This window comes from Lytechinus variegatus, chromosome 3 (genome assembly GCF_018143015.1).
Source record: "Lytechinus variegatus isolate NC3 chromosome 3, Lvar_3.0, whole genome shotgun sequence".
In the NCBI taxonomy this organism is placed as follows: Eukaryota; Metazoa; Echinodermata; class Echinoidea; order Temnopleuroida; family Toxopneustidae; genus Lytechinus; species Lytechinus variegatus.
In genome coordinates this window covers 50,207,374-50,227,144 of record NC_054742.1, presented here as the reverse complement: position 1 = coordinate 50,227,144, position 19,771 = coordinate 50,207,374, and the positions used below count along the sequence as shown (strand labels likewise).

The 19,771-nt window shown below is 34.6% G+C and overlaps 1 protein-coding gene across 1 annotated transcript; it reads left to right on the top strand.

Moving 5' to 3' along the window:
• The first annotated feature begins 4,560 nt into the window (after positions 1-4,560).
• LOC121412056 (E3 ubiquitin-protein ligase DCST1-like) lies at positions 4,561-18,124 on the top strand. Its single transcript, XM_041604966.1, has 15 exons — positions 4,561-4,603; positions 5,333-5,449; positions 6,612-6,815; positions 7,487-7,626; positions 8,917-9,061; positions 9,443-9,586; positions 9,857-9,978; positions 10,377-10,531; positions 12,831-12,930; positions 14,190-14,285; positions 14,890-15,016; positions 15,781-15,923; positions 16,567-16,680; positions 17,347-17,532; positions 18,056-18,124. The coding sequence occupies exons 1-15, from the start codon at positions 4,561-4,563 to the stop codon at positions 18,122-18,124; spliced, it is 1,905 nt and encodes a 634-aa protein (XP_041460900.1).
• Positions 18,125-19,771: the final 1,647 nt, after the last annotated feature.

The window sequence follows — 19,771 nt, the reverse complement described above, 5'->3', positions numbered from 1 at the left end:
ATATTGCATGTTTGATGTCTGTGATACATATCTTGTTCAATATGCTGATACGGAGCTTAAAATATCAAATTTGTAAAATCAATATAATACAAAACATATTTCAGCTCGGACATCAAGCTTTCATTATTTTCTTTGATTTAAAAATTGATTTCTGGAAATCAATGAAAAATTGAAGTCATCTCTTTGATACTTACTCCAAAAATGTATTTAACAGAACAAGAGCTTAAATCATACCGTATAGTTTAATTGATTTACATAAAATTGCATAATTGGTAGAAAAAACTTTACAAACGATTTAAAACGTTTCAAAACAATTTTTTTTTATAAAAACCTTTTTTTTTATTACAACCCTTGATGAATTGTTAATAAAATAGTAACTCATGCATCCTATTCATAATTACAAAAATTGTTTTAAATGTCAAGTTTTCAAGCATTGACATCAATAAATTTCGCACTCTCATTGGGCTTATCATTAAATAAAACGATAAAATTTTCGAGAATTCTTGATAATTCAATAATTTTTTTATAATGGAATATTGGCACATTTCACTTGGCGTTTAGGGAGAGGAATTAGAAAGATGACCATTTTCATATGATGACAAAATGTCCTTAGAATGTCCCAGTCCTAGGTTAAAATAAAATCAAGAAATACCAGCTCTCGCTTCACTTTTGCATCATCTATTACATGCATTCCATATCCACTTTACAATTTTCATTTTCTGTGCTTGTAATAGAGCTTCAATGAACATTTTTCAGATCAGAATATCAAAATTTTTAATGTAGGAAGAGACCTAATTACCCATCTTCATGGTTTACAAAACATGAATAGAGAGTCCCGTTTTTAGGTTTACATGTAAGTCTCATTTTTTCCGCTCGCATTGTTTAATTATTAGTTCTATTATTCTGTTCATGACTACAAAATTAGAATTTCCTTTTTAGGTCGGAATGTCAAAAATTTTCAGCACGCGCTTCTCGCTTGCATTATTTGATTGATCTAATATGTATCGTCGTCATGGCTAACTGCAAACAGTCCTTAACAGGTCCCTTTTCGATCAGGCCAGAACGAATATCAAAAAATTACTATTTATTCATGAATTATTTAGCTACATACGCATTTTGTTCAGGATCACAAATTACCCCAAAATGTTCATTTTTCAGGAAAATATATATGAAATTTTGAAAATTTTAGATCGAGCTTCGTGCTCGCAATAGTTTAAATAGGGCCTTTATATATTCATGTTGTTTTGTAAGAATGAAGTGACTGTTAGGTCTAACCCTTCAAAGAAACAAACAAAATTAAACTTTGATCAGTCGATTGGGGAAAATGTTGGTGAAAAAATTTTGCCGCACCCCTCCCCCACTTTGCAAATCTGGATCCTCTCCTGATAACCTGATACTTTTTTAAAAGAGAAAACATTAATAAGATATCAAGTGATTTCCATGTAAGAAATATATTTCTCTATGCACAATAAGATGGATTCAAACAATACTTTGTTTTTAATCTTGCGTTATGTCGCTCAATCCTTCACATCCGATAAAGCTCATAAAAACTTTTAAATTGCGCATGCATATCCTATATATACATCGAGAATGACAATAAGAATGAAATAGATCTCAATCGGAAAATCATATCTTGGTAAAAAGAATAACGATGAACGATTTTTTTTTAATTTTCCCATTACATTATCACATGCATTAGATTAAAAAAAAACAGGCTGCTGAATCAATTTCAATTAAACTAGATTTTGAAAAATGAATTTCAAATTTGTATAACAGACACTTCTTCTTCCTCTGCTTTTATCGAGGATCAGCATCAAAATGCAGTATGTTGTAATCCATCCATCAAGTACATTGCATTTGAAGGTTAAATTACATAATCAATTCATTGAGGACAGGAAAGAGATACGTTTCATATGAATTTTATATAGAAATAGCATGGAAATGCATTTTGATATAAGATAAAAAAGATGGGTATACATGGAAATATAAATGTACATCCTAACACAAGGATAATGAGGGAATTTTATTGAAAATGTAATACAATAGTCCAAATGACATGATGCATTTGTAAAAAAGAGGAAATACCCTAACAATACATTTATGAAAATAAAGAACCAAGCATACATAAAGATTATATCAATATATATTATTCATTCTTTCCATATTGCACAATTATAAGGGGAATGAAAAAAAAAATTACTTTCAATCTTGCATTATTTCCTGACTGTGTTAACATCATTCCCTGATAAACTACTTTTAAAACATTATCAGCTGAGATGTTTATTAGATTATGACTTACCAGAAACCACCTTTGAAATGAGTAAACTCTGTTCAGCTAGTTGTTTCCAAAGTTGATGCTTAAAACTTGTAGTCACTGAGGTCATTACCTTAATTGCATGATCTTTGAAAACACATGCAATTATGATAACAAAATTAGTGATCAAGTACAGTTACCAGCAGATAATCCATAATGAAGATATGAGGTGCTAAAATGTGGCTACACATTAGACCTGTGCCATTTCCATCATCAATCCACGCAAGCATTGTTGTCACAGTCATATTAAGGTCAAAGCACATGTTAACACATTTTGAATACTACACTGACATACACTAGGAGTGAATAAAATTACAGTACTGTCAGGAGGCCCTGAACTTGTAGCTAGATGAACGATCCCCATAAACCAAACACAGCTGGGTTACATACAGCAATAAATATGCAGTCCCTGATAAATATATTTGTACATGTAGATCTAGCACCATTACTGCTATTGAGGACATAGACCAAAGCACTTTGTGTCATCATTCCTTCTGTTTGTATTAACTAGAATCTAGATTGATTCACCTGCTGTCTTGAGAGGTAGATCTAAGCTCTTTTATTGGATTTTAGCCTCTAAATATCGATTAGTTAGAATCAATCTTGGCCTAGACTAGGTCTACATCTACTGTAGATATTCACCAACATTAGACCCTAGTCCAGATCGAGTAAATAGACTTGAGTACTGTCTGCAGTTCAGTTGTTAGATTACAATTTTAATCTAACAACTGCACTGCATGCAGTGCTCAAGTCTTATTACTAACCTGACTACTTAGGCCTAACGTTAGATCTATGTTTTCTGTAAAAAAAATCTAGATCTAATTCTAAAATTGTTAACACATTTGCCTTATAAAATACAACAAAAACAGAGTCTATTTAATATAGGAATACTTTCCTCTCTGATAAGATATTTTCATCTAGGCCTATATATTAGTAGATTTAAGATTAAGAATAGCAACTTCGAACTAGACCTAGGCTAGACTAAAGTCCAAAGTTAAAAAGTGCCTCCACCCATTTTGGTGGCGCCATCCCTGCAATTAACCGCCTAAGGCCTATAGGGTGGGCTAAGGTTTCCGCGGCCGAAAGCTCCGGCGGCGCAGCTCCTTATCTTTGGCTAGGGTCTTATGAAGGGTAGTCCCATATGCTAAATTTTATGAACTGTTTTTGGTAGAAATTAAATGGATTTCCCCCCAAATAACATGAAATAAGTTGTTAAAAGATCATTCAACCTTGACAGTCATAGTAAAACACTATTTTCAACACGTTGAGGTAATTTGTGCAAAACATGATTACACAAAACTTGAAAAAATGCAATTTTTCTCTCTTACCAAACACTTTTTTTGACATTATTTTGGAAGCCGATTTATGCAAAATAACACCAGATGTATCTACAAAAAGGCAACTTTATATGTTAAAATACTCACATTGGCGTCTAGAAAATATATCCACGAGTGGAAAGTGTCGAGGTATTCAATCACTAAATGTGAGAAAACGCGTAGTTTATTGATATTTCCGGGGGTATGCACCCAGCAGAAGATCACAAGCGCAGAAAATATGCCAGAGGGAACTAATTGGAGCTCCATGAAATATCGGACCAATCAGAGCACACTTCCGGTTTCGCCACTCTGTCTATTGATAACTCTGACGCTTGTGTGTTGCTGCCCTCTACGTTCGTTGATAAATAATAAGCCCCCCCCCCCCCCAAGTCTGTCTGCAGTACAGTCCCCTTGTCTGCGTACGCGTATGCGCAATTCTAGTGAATCAAGCAAAAAAATCAAGATACACAACCACCAAATCTTTAATGAAATTTTTGGAACACTTTCTCATATTATGAGGGACATTATCAACTGAAATTTTCTGTGGAATACAAAGAAATTCAGGAGACCGATTCATGAAAGAAGCCAGCACTGACAATTTTTTTCTTTCTTTTTCTTTAGGTGCGCAGACATGCCACCCCCCCCCCCTCCTGATCCCCCATCCACGTTATAATTCCTAGATCCTTCGATATAATTTTGGTTGGGCGCGGGCGGATTAAAAGAAAATGCGCGCTCATAACTTGCGCATTGATTAATATTAATAAAACCGCGCAATATTTCATACACGTGATATTTATTACCAAATTATTCCCGCCAAAAGTGGAACTAGCAGTTCTAAATTGAATTGAATTTATAGACCCTATTTGGATTTAAATGATAAATTTTGAGTTTTTCTTTGTCATGTTTGTAAAGCATAATTAGGAGAGTACCATGGGCAATTGTCTTGCAATGGTATGTCGCCGCTGTGCCCCCGGTGAGTATATTCGATGAGGATTATTCCACTCTCTCTTTCTTTTTCTAAAGTTTTTATATTAGATCTAGTATGAAAAAGGGCTAGAAAATTGAGGGAGAAAATGAACGGAGAAGAAGTCAACTTTTAGTGTGATATTATTTTCTAAAAAATATCTATTGCAAAATTAGCTTATCGTGTTAAGAGGGTCATCAAAATAATTTTGATTCATTTTTCGGGTATGATCCTTCAAAATATTGTTAGCTAATTTCAGCAAACGTGCATTTTCCATCAATTTTTTTTTTACTCAACGTAACATACGGTAGTATGTTTGCCTGTAATTCTGTGTGGATTTCGACACGGTCTGGTCGCATAGTTGTGAAGGTGTTTGCTTTTTACTATGACTTTTTAACACTAGGTCTACATCAAAAAAATGTTTTGAAATGTTTCTTTTAAAACCCTTGAAATTGCCGTATGAAATACGGCAATATAGGCTGGACATATATAGGCTGGATATGTGTGCTCGTATCGGGACTTTTTTCTATTTTGTCTGTCCGTCCGGTAGTATGCCCCTTTATAATTTTTGAAAATAGGCTATAAGTTTTCCAATTATCGTATCGCCCTTTCCATTCTTAATGATAGGAAACTGCACCTGCATAATTGCATAAAAACACATTGTTCTACATAATCAAATCTTATCTGACATTTTTCAAATTTCTGTTGAAAATGAATGGCTTTTCCAAACCTATGCAGGTCGATTGCTACGTCGATGTTGTCCTTGTATCTATCGGTGTCTTTACAGCAGGCATAATGAATATTTCTTTCTGAAATTCATCTTCGGAATCGTTGTTGGAACAGGATTTGGAGCAGGTATGACCCTATATTTAATGCGCTTGAAAAAAAAAGAGAATAGTAAGAGCTTTAGCTAGGTATCCAAGAACATATAGACAGTGCATTGTAAAATGCCCTTCAAGACAACGCACAACCAAGAAGTCGAGTATTGTTGAATCAAAGAGCAGTTTCCTCCTGGACTCTGAAGAAACGACATATTTGCGATTTTTCGTCAGCTCCGAAACTTAGGACGAAATTAATGTTCCGGTTCACAAATTTTTGACATAGATCTCCCAGCTATTTTTTGTCATTAATTTGACGGAACCTTATTTTCAATACATATACTGTGTTCTGTACTATACTATGCAGGTAATCAGAAAAAGAGTGATAAGATAAAACCAACTATTGGTTGCCGAAAAAACTCAAAGAAGGAAGCTTATTTGAAAGAGAGAGAGAGAGGGGGGGGGGAGGAAACAGGGACACGTTCAATAACTTTGGGTGGGTGAATCTTTGGTTAAAAATATGAAGTAACGTGGAAACCTTGATTTTGGTTAGTTGCTGATTTCTGTTACCAATGACAAAGCCGGCCCCACATTAAAATCTTTATGATAGACCCATGATAATGAATTAAAAAAATGAACACCACCCCCAATAGGGGAAAGGAGTACTAGACTAATGATGATACTTTACTTTTGACGAAAGGGAAGAGTTGATGTCCGGTATTTCTACCAAGTTAGACAAAGATACAAAATGGTCCCCCCCCCACACACACACACAAACGAAATTTTCTTATGCCGCTGTAACTCAAAATAAAGTAGATCAAATTTCGAATGAACTAACTTTAACCATTATTCAACAATGTTCTTGTACCAAATGATAAAAGCTCATGCGACCCTTTTTTAACAAATCGTATTTTGCATTAAATTTGAAATAAAAAAGGAAAAATAGTATGTTTGAGGTTCGGAATATACTCGGAACAAGAATACAACATTACAACCTCATACCACTAGTCAATATTTCACTAACTGGGCTCACTAAAATAAAATCAAAATTATATTCTGTAGGCCTAACTTTTTACATTTCTAATATTAAATCATTTGCATATTTTTGCTGTTTGACAACATTCATATTTCGACAGAATAACAAAAAGGGATAAAATCGAATAAATTCAAATCTTACCTTCATAATTATGTTTATACAGCTCTCCATTACACTGTGATCAATAAGCTTCCTTATCCGTGGTTTGAAAGATCTGTCCTCGGTGGTACCATCACCATTCTTGCAGGTTTAGGGTTCGGTGTCTCCGTACAGATACGATGCATGCTGTGTCTCGTCCTACCACACTTCTTTGGCAAGAACGGGCGAGGCATTCTCACATCTCTCGCCGTCGTTTACTTGATGGCCGGTAAATCGTCTAGTTATTATATTGCTTCTATTATGGAATTAAAACATTAAATACAACAGATGTACATTCAAGATTATAATGTATGATGGATTTGCCGTCCATTGACCATTAAAGTGGGAATCTAGCTGTACAAAATCCGTGCCATCACGACGATGTAAATGTGGGTATTCAATGCGAATAATAAAGGTGATCTATACATGTATCTAAGAATAAAAGTTCATCATGTCGAAATCTTTTTTGAATTAAATAAGACCTATGGTGTGGTATTTCTGACAAGTTATCACTCCCAACGTCATCGAAATTTATCGATAAAGGACAGAGGTTATCTCTGTTTTAAACATACAAGATTTACAGAAGACCTACGTATGTGGGTGAATCCGCTTTCAGAACACTGTAAGCTATAATGGTGGCCATAACTGCGGGCTTCCAACAGTCCAAAGAAAAACAAAAACATTTTCGATTGGTTATGCAATGGGCCAGGTGCGTTGCTATGTCAGTGACTAAATTACATATTGTTAGGCAAGGCCCTCCTGTTATAACTTACCGCAAAAACCTCTATCCAGATTATTATCCATTGGTCGATACATTACATAATATAAATAAAAATCATGATTGTATATTGTCTTGTATGTAGAAGTAATAATATATATTTTTGAATAATTTTGTTATAGGTCCAATAAAAAACATATTGGACAACGGGCAAGAATCGGCCCGTTCAATCTCTTGCACAGCTGCGCTGAGTTTCAACCATAGCAAGGAGATATTTGACTTGCTTCACAGACCATTCACAAACGCCTTTAGAAATCTGGAGGTAGGTAAGAAACTCTCCAACAATAAATCTTAATTGAGCAATTACTTGATATTTGGTCATTTTCATGGACGGAATGAGACATGAACCCATTGCCTTGTAAAACGTTGCAATTAAATGAGGCCCCAAAAATCAAACACATTTCGATTTGTAGGCCAATTAGGCTACAGAAAGTTGGCACTGGTGATTGATTTTCTTTTTAAATCTATACGTTTAAACCCAACTTCCTTTTATAACGAGTCTTCTAATAGATGATCAATTAGAGTTTTTAGTTTTATGTTCAACCATTGATTAAATCAACAGCAATCCCTGCGAAATGATTTGATGCCAATGTCCATCTATTGGTATTGAGAGTATCAGCTCCCCCCCCCAAAAAAAAAGATCTGCGCCTTGTGTTAATTGAATTATCTTTTTAAATTGGATCTATTACCAAATCCCAAAATCAAATACATTTAGGCCTACTAGTATGAAACAGAATATCACATATTAACAAAAACATTTGGTGCTTGGAGCTAACGTGATAGCGAAATGCTAAATATGGCAAATAATGTCATATACAGTTTAAAAACAAAATTAATGAATTACAATATTTACATATCAAATTCATTATTACTATACGAATTTAGATAATTGCAGTCATCTTTAACGAACGTATTTACACTTTTTAAAGGAAAATATTTTCATTCCTCACAATTTTCACAAGATCTGTATAAAGAAACAATTGTTTTTTGGCAGTATATACAAATATGTGGCTGGTGTTGTGGCTCAGTGAATAAGTCTCCGGACTGTAAACCACAAGGTCCGGGGTTCAAATCCCACCACAGCGCTAGCGTCCTTTGGCAAGGCGTTTATCTACATTTGCCACTCTCGATCCAGGTGTAGTACATGGGTACCCATTAGGAAGGAATTCCTTGAATGCTTGATGCGCCCGATCAGGGTAGCCGTGTTATAAAGCCGGGGTAATAGTATGCAGCGCTTAGAAACATTTGTATCAAGCGCTATAGAAATGTTGCATATTATTATTATTATTATTATATGTAATTATCTAGTAGCACTCTTTTAAACAATTTTCTGAATATTTTTTTTCTGCTGAGAATATTTCTCAAATCAAATCATCAGCCTTGTTTCTCGGTCTCTCTGTATCTCTCTATTCATTTTTTTTTACAATTATGTTTGTTTGTTGTTGTGTTTTACAAGATTAACCTTCAAAAGAAAGCCTTGAAGGGCTTGACCGGTATAAAAAAGGCAATAATTTCCTAACATTTGGTATTTTTATTTTTATGATACTTGTAGCTGCAAAAAGATGACATTGAAGCCCTAGCGGATAAGGTTAAGGCCAAGTTCAGGAGCTTCCAAGATGAACTCGAAAGGAAGGTGGAGGGCCGGAAAGAAAAGGAACAAGAGGACTATGGCAAAAAGATGGAATTTAGATGTGAAGGTACACTGGTATCATGTAGAACACAAGGGCATGTCTAGGACAAACGCCGGCCGAGTCACGTGCCCCCCCCATGCACCCCTAGATACGCCAGTGGTGAAAATATATTCATGCATCTAGTTTAACTGGAATTTTATACGAACCGAAGTACTTGGTACATTAAACTAGAACGGGTCTTTTGGCTGAATGTCTACAGTCGCCAAAGTCATTTAAAGCAATAGAAATGAACTTTTAATGGCCGTAATCCATGGTAATTGCAACGACAGTGCTTCAAACAATTAATGAAAATAAAGGTCTCTATTGATTGCAAAGTTACAAGCGCAATGTAGGTTTTATGTAAAAGTCCCACATTTCATATTTTGTAACGTCTTCAAATCTTTTCAGATATATTTTCGAAGAGTGTGGACAAGTGCCGGGATGTATTTCGTGATAAGGAGAAGGATTGCTACAAAGCATTGAAGGTTCCAGGGGTGAAACACTTACTGTGCTTGCCTCTCAAGATGACATTCTTATGTCGTATATTTCAAGGTATAGGCATGATAATTTTTTAATTCTTAAATAAACTCTCATCATGAAATTACAACAAATGATTACAATTCTGTATACAGATTTATAATATTGTCATAGTTATACAATTTGCTGAAGAGGTGGAAATGTCAATGAATGAAAATAAGCATAAAACTATGTTAGTGAAATCATTTACATTCATTTTATAATAGAATTACAGATAAATTTGTACCCTCACTATTAATTGCTGTCGCATTAAATATGATTGATATATTTTCTTTTTTATTTCAGTATTTGATTTTATGTGTGATAAAGCACCAGTGGATACAAACGGCTTGATGGATACCTACTATGAAACCAAAAGGGCCTTGAAAAATTTTGCCAACAATTTCAAGGCCGACCTAAAATGGCAGGTAATATGAATCATAATGAGCCACGACTCGATTCGTGTAACTCTACCACTTGTATTTTCAAAATTACTTTAACATTATTGTGTTTTTTTTATTTGGATGATGTGATCAGCCTTATCTAAATTTAAGCCCACAACCTAAAACATCCGGAGCTTGAATTACGCTTGTCAAATTCATGATCCTTATAGATTTTAAATGGACCTATGAAATAAATGGAATACCTTGTTGTGTCATTTTCAAGTCGCGCCTATTTTCTTTCTAGCATTTTCCTTAAAAACATTTTGTCTAACTGATTTTCTAACCATCGAAACTCGATTTGAGTATCTTCTTCATGTCTATTCTCTGCAATTAGTTCGTATGACGTACTTCTTATACATAGTATTAAATATCTTTTATTACAGGTGACCCAGTTGCTGTCACTGGTTGAAAGAGTGTCTGTTCAAGAGCTCCAAGCCGCTGTCAACCACGAGATCGCAAGGAAGAAGCTTTGGTTTGATCTCATCATCGGTATCACCAGAGCCGTACTCTCTGTCACGTTCATCTTGGTCTTCAAGAGGTAGATCAACCCATTGTTTTATCTTATTAACAATAATAATGGTTGACAAAATCATTAGGTTGTTGATGTGTCTAGCTCGCTGTGTGACAGCTATAACGTTACAGCAACATTCAAAAGTGAAATTGAGATATCCAACCTTCGAAATGGGAATACACTATTGGCAACTGTCCATTTTCATCTCAAGTAGATATGAAAAAAATTGAAACGATAAATTGGTTTTTGTGTTTAAATATGTGGCGCTCTATCAAACTATACTTGGATTAAATATGCGTTCTTCATAACAAAATGAAGACTTTGAAACATTTTCAGATACGTTAAACTAGCCTGCGGGCTTCTATTTACAATCTTGTAGTGCCGTTAGTTTGGGATCCAACGCTGCCTAGAATTACCGGTACTTTTTACTGGAGATATAATCTGACCCAAACCAAAGTCTTTACCACTGGTGTAGGACCCCTGCCCTCAAAAATCAAAATGGCGGGGCCAGACATGGAGTATGGGGTAAAATGTCTAAGGAACTGTGCGCGACCGAAACGATTGAGTCCAAAATTAGTTTTTAATACACCAATATGTTTTTGACAGATTATAACATATCCAGAATATATAATATTTCCTCCTTTTCCTTTCCTTTTATTTCTTCCAGCTTCATTTTTTATCTTCAAATTTGTTTAAGGGTCAACTGCCCCAAACTCCCCATTTTTATATACTGCAGTATTTATTACTGAACATCATAGAATGTAAATATTTCCTCATAGTCTTTGTTTATATCACCCCCCCCCCCCATAAGTATGATGATCTCCACCACCCAAATAACAAGTTTCAAAATGATACTGGATAATAGGCCCAGTGATACGATAAACATTTCGAAATGAAAATCTTTTTTTCGTGATAATTTTCAAACGAAATTTACATTGCAAATTCTGATGATCAAGTTCCATTATCAAATGAATTCTACTATACTCAGTATTCCCATACATTTGAAATGAATAAAGTAATTGAAGGAATGTCACAGGGTTTTTGTTGGATTATCTAACTTCATTTCAATTCAATTATACATCTATTTTATTCCAATTGACATTTTAATCAATTTTCATTTACAATTCAATTCAATTCAAATAAACATTTATTTTCTTTCATTTCAAAAACATTTTTCATAAACATTGATTCATACAAAAATCAAATTGTTATGAAGAATATAAATATGTACATGTTTGGTTTAAAGAAGAAGGCGTATATACCCTAAAAGCCGAGGCTTGTGGTGGGATACGCCTATAGACAAAAATACAATACAATACAATACAATACAATACAATAATACACACATCAATATAACAATATACAACAATAACAATATTATGCTATCTGCCTCAATAGGGACTTCAAAATGGCAAATTTTCCCCCAAAATGGCCTTCCGGCAATGAACCCTATAAAGAATTTACAATTTTAAGAAATTAGAAAAATAATGAGTTTCAAGAAAGAAAATGGAATATGATTACATCCCCAGTGACCAAGAAATGCTAATTGCTTCATGCAGCGTTTGATCTCAAACTAACGACACCACAATATTGTGAAAAGTAGCCCATATATGGTAGTTAAAACATATCTGAAATGTTTAAAAATATTGTCAAAATCTTCATTTTGTTAAGAATAACGCAAATTTAGTCCCACTTCAGTTAAACAGAGCGTCTCATGTTTAACAACACAAAATCACTTTATCATATCAGTTTTTTCATATCTACTTGAGATGGAAGTGGATATTGGCCACGAGTCTATTCCCCTTTTGAAGGTTCGATATCTGAATTTCACTTTTAAATGTTACTTCAACGTTAGAGCTGTCACCCAGCAACATCTTGATACATGATCGACGTATTCGTGGCATATACAAGCGGAGATATGGCAACTTACATTTCACCTTACCCTTAAAGGTTATTAATTTTTCTTTTTTTTTTGGTATTTAACATCGCTCTTTAAATTCGAATGTACAAAAAAAGTGATACCTAATTTGAAACTACTTCCTACCTAGCAGTAATCTAGAGGGTCCATACCCTCTATGGTGTTAAACCTTTTCTGTGGTGTGGGTTGTACGAACTCCTTAAATAGGGTCCCTATGAGATTTTGCTCCTGGACTTGAAGTGCATCTGAATACAACAACCGATATCTACGAGAAATTCGCTTCGACAATGTTTATATGAAGTCATCTTTCTTCCTTATTTTAGTGCATTTGAATACAACAACCGATATCTACGAGAAATTTGCTTCGACAATGTTTATATGACGTTTTCTTTCTTCCTTATTTTATAGTGCATTTGAATACAACAACCGATATCTACGAGAAATTCGCTTCGACAATGTTTATATGACGTCATACTTTATGAAAATAGATAGAAGACGACGAAGAGAGGTAAGTTGAGGAGACAAATTAATGTTGATAAAGAGATATTTTACATCTTATTAAAATGTCGACTTTAATGTTATAAAAATATATATCCCAAACAAAAGATATTAGAAAGACTATACTACTAAAATGTTGGATTGATGTCATGATCATGATAAGTATCAAAATAGTACAATAAAAGGGTTATAATGCTGATTCGTTTCGTGTGTAGCATGCTGTAATATTGTTGATTAAAGGGGAATGAAACCTTTGGAACAAATAGGGCTGTGTAGAAACAGAAAAATCAAGGAATAAGAATAAAGAAAGTTTGAGAAAAATCGGACAAATAATGAGAAAGTTATGAGCATTTGAATATTGCAATCACTAATGCTATGGAGATCCTCCCATTGGCAATGCGACAAGGATGTGTGATGTCACTGATGAACAACTTTCCCTTTGGTGGACTATAAAATACCCTCAAAATGTCTCTTTTTGCTTTTTCTTACGATGATACAAACTCTTTATCCATTGTGTATTCTTAAAAAATATGTATTAAATGCCCTCATGTAGAAAGAACACATGATCTATGGATAGATGTGATAAAAGAGGCAATTCAAGTGAAATATATACTAAAGTAATGGGGAGAGTTGTTCATCAGTGACATCACACATCTTTGTCGCATTGCCTATGGGAGGATCTCCATAGCAATAGTGATTGCAATATTCAAATGCTCATAACTTTCTCATTATTTGTCCGATTTTTCTCAAACTTTCTTTATTCTTATTCTTTGATTTTTCTGTTTCTACACAAGCCTATTTGTTCCACAGGTTTCATTCCCCTTTAAATACTGAAAATTTTCAGTATGTTTTTTTTTAATGCATTAAACAAACTTTTACCTTTCACTCATAAATACGCCACTTTATGAACTATACTATTATCTTCGTCTATGGACTATCCAATTCCTACCAGACTGTTGAAGATCGTGCATGTGCATGATTGTTCATGTACAATAATGTGTGGTAAAGGATTTACGCAAAAGAAATATGAAACAGTTCCATGTCAGAGATTTAAAAGAAAGAATAACAAAATCAGCATATCAGCAGTAATGTCTGGGACCATGTCAATGACTCTAAAAATTCGAATCAACAGCGCACCTCACTGACTTGCAAAATAATTTATTTTGATATAATTTTACTTTCCAAATATTTTACTAGTTGTAATAAAAAACTATACACAATATGTATTGCCGACGAATAATTTCCCAAGTGTTCTCTGTTTTACGGCAGGGTCGGAAGTCGTTGTTGCCGTTGAAAAAATCAGAACAGAAGGAATTAGTCGAACCATTCAAATGTAAACTGCAGAAGGCAGAGAAAGGAAAATTTGTAAGAATTTAGATTCATATCTCAGTTTTTATTTATGATAATCAGACAATGAAATAAAAAAATAATCATGTGGTCAACATAACTTCTGTCCGTCTGACATTCTGAAGACAAAATAAAAAAAAATCTAATAAAAAATTGTTATTTCATATTTGTTAAGTTATATTTTTTTAATAAAAGCATTAGTAATTTTATTCATACATGTTTAAACATGTATGATCTGCATGTTAATTATGTTCTTTTAAAAACGAGTATAAGATTTGAAAATAACATGTCCAAACTGCATGGAAGATACCGATTTGGGATATTGTCAACCAATATAGGTCAGGCATATTTATCGAGTGGGACAAAGCATAATAGGATTTGTTTAAAAAATGAAAGACAAAAATACCAAAAAGAGCGATGAAAAAATAGAAACACTTTACAAACACAAAACTTAAATCGTGATAGTGATTCTTCATCATTACACCACAATGTTCATATTAGTAAGTACAAACTATTTTCAGTTTTCATTACGCGTTGTTGATAATGCAATTTTTTATTCCCTTTGTTTCATTTTCATCTCCCATGCGTTCGAAACTTCATCGATGATGATGACGTCATTCAGCTGAAGAGTATCCTTCGCTTACTCCCTCAAATCCTCGTCACCATCTTCATCATCGCCATTGATTACATCTTCTTCTCCGCTCTCGATCTTATTCAACGTCATAGTCAGGTGGATTTTAAATTCAATGGTGAGTGCATGGCTTGAACGATGTCAAAATACTCTCCAAGTATATAGATAGAGTAATCGGGAGAGTAATGATCAATGAATTCAATCCTGGAGGTGGGGTGTGCAGGTAAGTTTTTTTGTGTAGGTACCGAAAGGTGGGATGGGTGTTGTGTGTGCAAAGTGGGTACCCTCTCCCCCTCCCCCATCAAAGTATATTCCTTTCCTTCTCTTCTTCGGAACGTTAAGTTCTTGTATTGACGGATTGCACGCATGCTGTTCTAGCTAACAAAAGCCACTTCTGATTGGTTTTCCAAGGTCATCACGTGATCCGCTTTGCAATCCACGGAGACGGCGCCGTGGCTAGTGTGTTTCGCAAGGTGTTTTTGACGTTCAGCAGTGAGCATCGAATAGCGAGAGTGTCCTCCAATAAACGTAAGTAGTCCTATATTTCTGGGGCTTAACAAATATTTTTGAAATATAATTTTGTCTGTATATCACAACGATCATAAGCAACGATACTTGATTATGGCTCTATGTACAAATTGTGGAAGTAATTATATGAAAATAATGTTCGTTTATCTTCTTTTGTTTTATCGCAATCAAGTATATTATACCTTCCCGCTTGGTATATAAACCATTCCTTTTCTTGTTGGTCACAATTCTGAATGAAATCGAAGACCCTTTCAAAAGTGCCCGAGTTAATCATTAAGTTCTTACTGGTATCAGTGAGTATGATGTCGCTGATAATATAAGGTGCCGCAATTCTTCTTTTTGAATTCTCCCTAGATTGTTTGCCCGTACCAAATAAAGTGAAGAGAAGTACCAATATCCTCATAATGGGTCTATGGATGTCAGTATTAGCTCTCCTCTACTTTGAAGCATATGGCTTGAGAATCAGAAGGGTGATATGTGCTTTCTTTTATCCAAAGGTAATAAATGGTTGTATGTGTGTGTGTAGGTGGAGGAGGATGTATTTGTGTGGGTTTGCTATAATCATTATCTGATATAATAATGGTAAAGTACCTATCAGGTACAGATATTAACGACATTTAAAAACACTATCAGTTATTAATCAGCAGCAGTGTCTCAAAAAATGATTCATATGATAAATGTGATGAGTATAAGTATTCCAGCAGGGGTGGATCCAGGATTTTCCAAGGGGGGGATGGGCACATTTCCTAATGAAAATTTGACATGCGAAAAAAAATCCTCACTTTCAAAGAGGGGCACACTTGGGAGTAAACGGCATATTTACATTACAAATTTGGATTATGGCTCTCAAAGGGGGGGGGGCAAGGGCCGGACGTGCCCCCCCTCCCTGGATCCGCCACTGTATTCCAGGGTATATTTTAAAATGAAGCAATACGACCTGCGGACCGAGACCTATATTACTTTAATCTTCTTTCTCTTTTCTTCCCTTTCCTTACTCTTTTTTTTTATTCCCCCTCTATACTGAAAAAAAAATCACAGGGGCAATTTCTCCCTGCCCCCTATGTTGCTGCCCCTAATAATTAGAGGGGAAAATGTACTTATTTGAAAAGGTGATTTTCTCAGTCGATCTGTTTTTCACAGAGGGAGAAGAAGCGAGTGCTGTTTCTATACAACGAGAATCTCAAGAAAAGAGCGGGATTTCTTCGACATGCTCGCAGAAAAGTGCGTCGTATGGTTAAAGAACAAAACCTCTTGGTGAGTAACGTGGCAGTTAAATATCGAAATCGACTTATTATATACTTGGCAAAAACATAAAAGCTTTGGTTGCGGCCTTGAGTCGGTTTCGCCTGTGTGTGAAAGTGGCATTAGAAGTGACAATGACTGTTTGCTGTGAATATAATGAATATGCATTGTCTTCATTCTTATTTAAATCGGATGTAATCAATGAATTGCTGGTCACGATCATGTTACGTTATAAAGGCCCCGTTCAATAAAACTTTCAAAATTGATTAATTTAAATAGTAACTTTACCATCAATTTCAGCCAAGCTTACATGAAAAACTTGATTCAATGAGCACTCTTACCATGTTTAAACGGTGAAATAGGCCTAACCACGATTTCAACTCCCATGGCATATACATGTATCTGTACAAATTCCTAGCCCAATTAAGGTATCTATGTGTTCTCTGCTTTATGCAAAACATATCGCCTTTTACTAATACGGGATTAACAAAAACGGATTTAAACTATTCATTTCTGCCGGTCTTTGGATGTGACTTGTAATTATGAAATGCAAATCAGCACAAGTAAGCTCATTATCAGCGGTGTTCTTTAATTTTTTTTATAATAACACTAAACATGAATATGAAATATCAGGTCGGTTCCAATTTCTTTTAAATTCACATCTGAATATTTCTACAGAAGGAAATTGGCATCCTAGCTGAGCTGCGTCACAGCTACCCTCGAATGTGTGGCTGGTTGTTTCGACTTGGATTAGGAAAGAAAAGATGTCTTATATGTGCTGAGGTGGAGAGTAAGGGAGCCAGGCACTGCAAGAACAGAAGATGTACTTTTATGTATTGTCGACAGTGTTATGACGATGTTCAGGTATATAGCCAAATGTCGAAACGAATTACCCCTCAGATATATATCTTTCTTAAAGTATTTTTTCTTCTATAGAATTAAATTAGCAAGAGTTTAAAGCATTCTATATATAAAAAATGTAGGTATTTGAAATTAACTCCATGGTATTAGTACGCTTTTATTTTTTGCGCGTATAAATCATTTCTAAATGATCATGGATTGATCGTTTGGTACTGTTCGTCATCCATGTCATCATTCTGCCTAAGGAGGGGTCCATTTCATAAAGACTCACAATTGTGGCAACTTTGCCCTTACTGTAACAACCATGGAAACCATTGATTGTGATTGGTTGCCAAGTCCTGTTACCATGGTGTTATCATATTAGTAGGAATAACCAAAATCTTTATGAAACTGGCCCCCAGAGTGGGTGAACCCACTTTCAGACGAGGTGAATCATTGTTCAACTTTTGTTTTGAATTAATTACATATTTTATCCCCGAATTTTATCTAAATGAGTCTTATACTTTCTTCCTCTTTCCTCTCGCAGGGTGTATGCTACGCATGCACGGCAGTCTCTGACTCGGATGACGAGTCAAGCTCAGAATGGGATATATGAAAGAGAGAAGGCTGGATACATCATGGTTCCTTTCTTATCTATCAGAAATACCAACTTGCAGGGGCGGAGTCATGGTATCCCTATAGGGGTTAGATGATATAAACATTCATTCATTCGCCCTCTTATGGAAAATAGGGGTATAATGAACGGTTTATTCTCACTTGGTCTTCATTATGTTTCGTCTGATACTCATTTATTTATTCATTGGTCATTTATTAAATGGTTTGCAGATGAATTGGTTGTAAACGCACTGAGAGTAGACCATGTGGGTTGAGATGAATCGGAAAGTAAAGACGAAGGTGTATGGCCCCGGGGTATGGCCTCTCCCTTGTTCCCATATATACCATCATTTTTCTTCATTTCTCCTCTTTTTGATCACTTGTAAAATGTACAGCGGGGGGGGGGGGGACAATGGTGTAATACCACACTTTCTGACCGTAGATTCTAAATTAATACAGAGTTAATGAATATGTCTGCATTTAGCCCTTGAGCTTAATCTATATGGCATTTAAATCGAGAGAATATTGGCCATAGAATAAGGAATGAGCTTATACTCGCAGTAAATATTAATTGAATTTGTATGTGTTGTATTGTGTTTGAGACGAGTATTGCTTATTGCTTTGGGATTCTTGGCATTACTCTTCCTCTGCAGCTCTTTCAACCTGAGCCTTCACTTTCCTCTCCTTTCACTTTCAAACCCTACCTATTCCCCCCTTTTTCCAATCTTCCCTTCTCCCCTTATGTCTCTCTCCCCCTCTCTCTCCTGCTCTCTCTCTCTTTGCACTGTCATCACCATAAATGTGTGATCATGGAGATACATATACAACTCAACTTTTGTAACTTTCCAACCTTCATTTTCTCATATGCCATTCATGACTTACTCATCCACATAACTGCAAAATGAATTCACAAATTGCTACAATTACTTAAGTTTACAGAATACATGTATCCTGGAATAAATATAGTTTATTCTCTCAGTTAAATTATAGTAATGATAATAATATATTTCTATTTTATATTAACATAAAATTCTACATGATAGAATATAACTAAATGATTATAATTTTTATAATGAAAAATATAACAGCAAATATACAGGGTATCTTTAAGGTCATATAATACTTGATAATAATCATCTTGGTGACTTTGAAAAATCCCATCAAATTTCAGAACTGAGGTACTCAGTAAAATACCATTTTTTTTTACCATTTTTAGAATTTAAATCCTGAACTATATAATTTGACAAAATAGATCTGAATTGCAAAATAAAATTCTAGCGGGTCCAAAAAAAATTTGAAATTTTTGTTCTCTGTTTCGGATTTGGTTAAAACATCACACACTTTAAAAAGACTCTCCAAACAACTCCATAACTAAAACCTGACAAACCAAAAAAAGACATAAATATTATATGTACTACGAGTAATATGGAAACCCTCAAAAAAATTAAATTTAAATATATTTTAGAAAAAATTAACAGGAAAATCAATACATATTGCATTAATAAGCAAAAATTCCAACATGAGTGGACATTATCACTACTGATTACGTAAAAAGCACACCTTGAAATGAAAATCATTTACTATGGTTGGAAAATTTAACTTGGTCTAACTTGAAAACAGAGTTGAGGGGGTGGGGGTGTTGCAAGAA